Source organism: Phodopus roborovskii, unplaced genomic scaffold (genome assembly GCF_943737965.1).
Source record: "Phodopus roborovskii unplaced genomic scaffold, PHOROB, whole genome shotgun sequence".
Taxonomy (NCBI): domain Eukaryota; kingdom Metazoa; phylum Chordata; class Mammalia; order Rodentia; family Cricetidae; genus Phodopus; species Phodopus roborovskii.
Window position 1 is genome coordinate 48,457,670 of NW_026126480.1, and position 6,989 is coordinate 48,464,658.

General features: G+C 49.6%; 2 protein-coding genes across 2 annotated transcripts; both read right to left on the reverse strand.

Moving 5' to 3' along the window:
* Window positions 1-261: 261 nt before the first annotated feature.
* Window positions 262-1,340, reverse strand: LOC127228525 (interferon-induced transmembrane protein 3). Its single transcript, XM_051193332.1, has 2 exons — window positions 1,075-1,340; window positions 262-577 (listed from the first exon to the last, which is right to left on the reverse strand). Exons 1-2 carry the CDS (start codon window positions 1,318-1,320, stop codon window positions 413-415), a joined length of 411 nt encoding a protein of 136 aa, XP_051049289.1. The 5' UTR covers window positions 1,321-1,340; the 3' UTR covers window positions 262-412.
* Window positions 1,341-5,301: 3,961 nt separating this feature from the next.
* On the reverse strand, window positions 5,302-6,397 carry LOC127228526 (interferon-induced transmembrane protein 2). The gene is made up of 2 exons (XM_051193333.1): window positions 6,199-6,397; window positions 5,302-5,686 (listed from the first exon to the last, which is right to left on the reverse strand). Exons 1-2 carry the CDS (start codon window positions 6,343-6,345, stop codon window positions 5,546-5,548), a joined length of 288 nt encoding a protein of 95 aa, XP_051049290.1. The 5' UTR covers window positions 6,346-6,397; the 3' UTR covers window positions 5,302-5,545.
* Between the last annotated feature and the right edge of the window lie 592 nt (window positions 6,398-6,989).

Sequence of the window (6,989 nt, forward strand, 5' to 3'; positions counted from 1 at the left end):
TTGTCTGTGTCAGTTTTCTTCTTCCTGAAAGGAAAGGGCCCTGGCCTGGTGGTCCTCCACTTCTGAACTGGGCTGGGTGCCATAGGAATATGGAGCCAGGGCTGGATGAAGTTCAAGCTCTCCCTGTCTGGAGCATCCAAATACCATCCAGGACTTTGACCAGCAAATGGCCAGATACCTGCCAAATTGAGACTAACCAATCTACCCACCCCAGAGAAAGGAAGATTGAGGGGCCAGCTGAATACGACCAGTCAAAGCACAGAAGCTATCATGTGTACTTTATTGAATCCACAATGGACAGATGTGTAAGTATTGTATCTGTATATAGGGAGGCGTAAAGGAGCAAAGAGGAAGGCAGCTGTGGATGGTGGATGGTGGCAGCACATGTCAGGACCAAAAGCCAGATTTTCTATTAAGTGTAAAGACGGCCAGCAGAAAAAACAATGGAGAGGACGGCAATGATGGTAATGACAACCATGAGGATGCTGAGGACCAGGGCACTGATGTTGAGGCACTTGGCAGTGGAGGCGTAGGCCTGGGCTCCAGTCACATCACCCACCATCTTCCTGTCCCTAGACTGGAGCAGAGCAAATGGTCAATGGCCATGGAGCTGATGGGCAAATGCATGGACAGTTTTCTCATCATACTCCCTGTGGACTGCATCTCTCCCACTTAGGTCAAGAACATTTTATGTACTGTGACTATGCAGGAGGCCCTAGGACTTGCTGCTTGCTCACCCCACCATGGAGTGCTATTCCCCATGAATAGCATCCCAGTGTGTAAGGTGAAGGGGACACTCTAGGTATTCTTCTAGTCTACACTGGGACAGTCTTGACTCCAGGATCCCCAGGCAGCCTCACCCCATATTTGTCTTAGAGAGTCTTTAAGCCAGCACACACACACACACACACACACACACACACACACACACACACACACACAGACAGACAGAAGTAGAATGCATACAAACATTTTAAACAAAGGACCCCTCACACCTCCTGCCCCCAGGTGCCATCTGGGTACATGAGATTCAGGCTCCCACACACCTTACACTCCCAGCTCCACCTCACTCACCTTCACAGAGTAGGCATAGGCGATGAAACCCAGGCAGCAGAAGTTCAAGAAGAGTGTGTTGAACAGGGACCAGACCACATGGTCAGGCACAGCAACCTCTCTGGGCATGTTGATCACGGTGGTTCTGACAGAGGTTGAGCCATGGGATCCCCCCAGCTCAGCCACCTCATATTCTTCCTTGATTCTTTCGTAGTTTGGGGGCTGCCCCCCATTGGCAGTAGTCAAGAAGGCCTGAGAAGTGTTCATGGTGCTGAGCAAAACCAGAAGTGAGGGGTAAAGGATGAAGAGCTCTGCTGAGTCGCCTTTTCTCCAGCAGTTTCAGTTTCTCAGAAGTTTCCTTTTCCTGAATTTTGGCTTAATGAGAATTGGCTGAGTCCTGAGGGGCGTGGATCTAAACGTCCTGTGGATCAAATTACTCCAGGGCAGGATGTCAGGAAGGACTGTGAATCAGGGGAACTTCCTGTCTGGGAACCCAAGTCAGGACTTGTCCCAGGACCTAAACTTCACTGTTTATGAGTGAGGGGTCCTAGAGTCTACCAAGCTCAGGGTAACAGCTGCAGAACCTCTCTGTCCCTGACAAAGATCCCAGCCAGGCCCCACAGAACCCTCCATCTCCCAGCAATTGTAGGTGCCCACCGAGCCCACTGCACCTACTATGGAAGCCAGTTCTACTGGCTTTGTTGCAGGTAGAGGTTGGGGCAAACTATACCTGTCTGTGTCTCCTTTTACAGAGACCTACTGCCCTAAGTGTGTTCAGTACTGGACTTTGGTGTTAGGGCTGAATGATCCCGGGTCACATGGCTATGACCTCATGGTCCAGGGCTGGCATATTTGTACTACTCCAACTCCCTTTTTGCTCCAGCCCTAGCATAATTCTTTAGTGCTAGTGGAACGGCCACTAAGGACCTTCATTGTCAGAAAAGCCTCCTCAAGTACATGGTGGGGTGAGAGCTATGGCACCGAAAGCCACTCCTGATCATGCTGAGTGATTAGTTTGCTACCCTTGGTGACAGCAGGGAGGCCTGGCCTGGCCTCTCCTGTTAGGACTGTATCTGCTTTCTATCTTGGTGGCACCATAAGGACCAAGCTACCAGCCCTGCTTCCAGGTGCCCTGCAGCACCTGCCCTTCCTCGAGCTCTGAGTCTTGGGGTTTGTGGTTCCTTCGGTTTTCAGATTCTAGTAATTTCATTCCTTCCTTGAGCTCCTCACAGGAGTAGCAGCAATTCTACAGTCACTCTTTTACAACCCTGTTGCCTGGAGCTAGCTTAATCACCTTCCCTAACAGGGTCCTGCCTGTTGGAATAAGTAGTGTGATATCCATGTACTCACCTACTCCTTCACAGAGGCTCCTGGGACACCATATACAGAGTGGGGTTTTGGTCTGGGAACAGAGACTAAGACTGGAGCCTGAGAGTGCCGGTACTATTGTGTCCTGTGGAAAAATTCTCCAACAAGGCCTCCATCACACTACTCCTCACACATCCATGAGGGGAAGGTTTGAACTGATGGCCAGCAGTTTACTCTCCTGTCGCCTTTCAGCCTTGTGGGAGATGAAATAATATGACTAACCCCTGAAGTTGTAAATGATATCAAGTGTTGTCCTGTTGGATTTTGGTATAACCTTTATTTATTTATTCGTTTGTTTGTTTACTGGTTTTTTTAAGACAGGCTTTCTCTATGTAGCTTTGGAGCCTGTCCTGGAAATCCATCTGTAGACCAGGGTGGCCTCAAACTCACAGAGATCCACCTGCCTCTGCCTCCCGAGTGCTGGGATTAAAGGTGTGTGCCACTATCACCTAGCAATATAACTTTTTTTTAGTCAAAAATATTTAATTTTCAACCATAGCTCTGTTTACTATGGTCTCACAATATTCCTGAAGTCAAATACATTTGCTCCCAGATGTTTTTCCAGTCATGACAGAGACTATATAAAAGTTAATGGTTATCTCTAACTTTGTGGCCACTTCTCTGCCATCCTCAGTCACTATTTCCTCTCTCCTGGTGGCTTTGGTGAGCTATGAGGGCCTTGTCATATCGAGGCCATTTCCCTGTCCACAGAGGTGGGGAGCTATACCCAGTCCTGCATGCTTGTTCAATATCTTCATGTGCCCCCCCCCATCAATCAGTGTCTTCATGCCCCCTCTCCCACCCCAAGTGGGCTGGATATAGGCCTCTTCTTGTCTGTCTTGTTCTTTCCCATGTGGCACAGTCTTTGAGAAGCCATCTTTGGATTTTTCCATCTTTTTCATTTTGTCCCATGGGCAACCTTTGCTGCCCCAGAGGTCATCAGAGAGACAGGGATTGACAAACACAGCTGGAAAACCAAGGGCCACGGCCAGCCTTTTGCTCGGTCTTGAAAGATCCATCTCTGACATGATACACAATTGTTGACACTTAATCCATCAGGTTCTGTCCTGACTCTGCTCACCAGGAATAGGTCTGGCCAGTGTCCTTCAGTAGAGATGGAATTGAGAGGCCACATTTCCTGGTTTTGTGTTCCCGTACACTTCAGACCCACAGAACCCTCTACGTGGAACTGATCTCCAACTGGACTCCTATTGGTGGGTCTGCAGGAGCCCATTGTCTCCTACCAGAGACCCTCTGTCCTGTAGCTGCCACGTGGGTGAGGAAAATGGGTGGGACCAGCACCAGCACCACCACCACTGTTCAGTATAGGCTGGGGGGGCTGGGGTTTCTCTGCTGTCTTCTCAGGATGAGACATTGCTTTGTTTATTCTTTGGCTTTGGGTAAGGAGCAACTTGGAGTCTCCCCACCAAGCTAACCACTCTACCCTGCCCTGCAGGTCACCAGCACAATGGGAAGTTATAACAACTCCTATTGCTTCTGCTCCGATTGCACATTTGGTGAGTGGGAAGTGAGCATGGGGACTCTCCATGGTGAGCAGCCCCACTGTGGCTTCACTGGAGGGTTGTAGTGAACACTAGCCATATCCAGACCCATATATTCCACTTGAGACAAGTGATTAGAATGGTGCTCAGCCTGGAGATCACGACCTGGCTCCTGTGCCCAACAATATCTAACATGCCCGAGGTTTCCATGCCCTTGGGATAGTTGCCCAAGCATTGCTCATATACAGGCTTAGGGAGGCCTGAAGGGTGGCCATAGGGACTACATTTCTTGTCCTGAAGTCTCTACCTTCATTCAGTCATGACCTGGATCTGAGGTTGAGCACTCTGAAGGCCCAAGGCCATGAGTTTTAGTGGAGATGTCACACTGGGTCCTTCTCAGACACTTTTTCCTTGGCTGGTGCAAACTGAACAGGCCTTGATTTCTCCCTAAGAGTGGCTGAGTCACTCACTGTCCTCAGTATGACAGCGGCTCTCCCAGTGGGATCCTCTGTCTTCACTACTACTAGGGTTCCTGTCTTCCTGAGATAAGCTCAACTCCCAGTGAAGAGAGTGATTCTGCTCCAGAACCCTAGACCTTGGTGAAGAGGGCATCTCAAGCCCCACAAGGTGATCAGAACCCAGGACCAGAACCCAAGTACCAACACAGAAAGACCCAGGGGCTTCAAAGACTTGTAATCTTGGGGTTCCCAAAATGAGGTGGGAACACAGGCACCAAGGACATCCAGGAAGAGGAGAGGTGAATTTCAAGTACAGACGGATGGCAAAGGGTGCAAGACCAAATCAGAGGACCCACAGAATGATCGTGTGCTCCATCAGCAGGTGGTGCCCGGAAGCAAAGACTTCCTGTTCACCCCTACTCCCCACCCCACCCCCCACTCCCGCTGTCCACTCCCGACTTGTGAGAAGTGTGAGAAAAAGTAAGGGTCAATGCATCCAACAGGTGGTGTAAAGTCTGCTCAGAATCCAAGCCAGAGGCCACCATAGAAATCCTGGACACCGTTTGTCTGGGTTGAGGCTTTTTCCTCCTGAAATGGGAGGACCCTGGGCTGGCCCTTTATCCCTGGAATGAGGACTCCCTAGCTTATGGCTCTGCACATTTCCTGAGTGTTCTGGGTATATGGAGCCAGAGATAGGCAATGCTTAGTTACTGCCTGCTTATGCCTGCTAAGTCAAAGAGGACCTATGCAGGATGCGTGTCAGCTGCTGTCTCCAGCAAGAGGCCAGAACCCGTCCTAGCTGTGAATGCCCTGCACTATACCTACCCCATCCTCACCCCCACTCTCCACCCCCCATCCCCACCCTGCCAGGAAGAAAACCAGGGAAACCCTGAGTAAGTGCAGTACAGGACCAGTCAAAGTCAGAGCACAATTGCCACCACGTGCACTTTATTGACTCCAATGTGAACAGATTCATGAGGCTGACAATTACATGAAGAGTAGAGTGACACAGGTCAGGGCCTCCAGCCAGGATAAGGGACAGCTGGAATGGTGGAGCACACATAACACATTTCCCAAGAAAACAGTGTATGAGAGAAATTAATCCATTGACCCTGTATAGGAAGAGCACATGCTTCTTGGAGGTCCATCCTGAGTACCTATCCTCTATTTTTGTTGGCTGAGCACAATGATAATTAAGATGAAGGAGATGACGGAGACGATCACAGCACTGATGTTCAGTCGCTTGGCAGTTGTAGCATAGTCTTGGGCCCCAGTCACATCACCTACCATCTTCCTGTCCCTGGACTAGAAGAGACCAAATGATCAGTGTGGCCTTGGAGCAAGTCATCTGAGAGCCAGGTTCTCTGCCTCAGTTCCCCCATTGTCCTCCTATCCACTGCATTCGCCTCCTTCAGGTCAAGGACTTCCTCCCTTTCACACACTCAGACTGTCCAGCACAGCCCAGCATTGTCTGCTCACTCCACCATGGTACTGTTTTCTGTAAGCCCCACATGAAGACAGACTGGTGCCCCATTCTGAATGGTGAGGGAGCAGTTCAGAAAGCAAGCAGTAAGTGGAGACCGTCTTACCCAGAGTCCCTAGGCAGCCTCACCCTTTGACTGCCTAGGAGAAGCTCCAAGACACACAGTATATGCTATATATACACAACCTACATACACAGACATAGGTACATACAGGATATAAAACACACATGCACAAACTCAAGGCTGTACATGTCCCAGGTACCCTCTGGGCAGGAAGAGCCTCAGCCTCACACATATCTTCTGTCCCAATACTCCCATCACAATGACACTCACCTTCACAGAGAAGACATAGGCAATGAAACCCAGGCAACAGCTGTTCATGAACACTGTATTAAATGTGGACCAGGTAATATAATCCTTTGGGACATTGTTGCTGTTGATGTTAATCACAGTGGATCTGGAGCTGTCCTCCTTGACCATGTTTTGTGCTTAAAGGAAGCTCTTGTTTCAAGGCTGTCTGAAGTTTGTGTGGACAGTGAAGTCCTGGGAACTTTATATAGCCATTTGCATTGTGAGGTCCGGATGCTGCAGGATGGGCTAAGTAGGATATGACCCCTTCTTTCTCAACAACCTCTTTATAGTTCTGCTTTATCCAAGCCTGTAAGTCTCCCCAGCTAAGGCCAACAACTACAGCAGCCATTTTCCTAGCTAGGACCCCATAGCCCTCTACCGTACCATCCCCAGAGCCCCCAAGCTAGTCTTCACTGTAGGAGCCTTCTCTGCAGAAATCCATGCCCTTTTACTGTCTGACACTTGCTTTGGACTAGGGCTGGAGAGAGCTGCAGAGCCACTGGGCAATATGATGCTTTCGGGCCAAAACTCTGCCCACAGGCTGAAGAGGAACTGTGCCGAGAGACTGGACAGTTTATTCCAAGCACATGGCATCCTTTGCAGTGCGATCCCACCTTTCTTCTCATCTTTCATCATTTTATGAAAAGACTTGGAGTTTGGGGGAGGGGTGTGTCTGGACCATACCTGGTGGGGTTGCAGAAGGTGCAATGTCAAGTTGGCCAAGGCCTTCCTGAAATTGCAATCTTTTTTTTTTTTTTTTCTTGCCTCAGCAC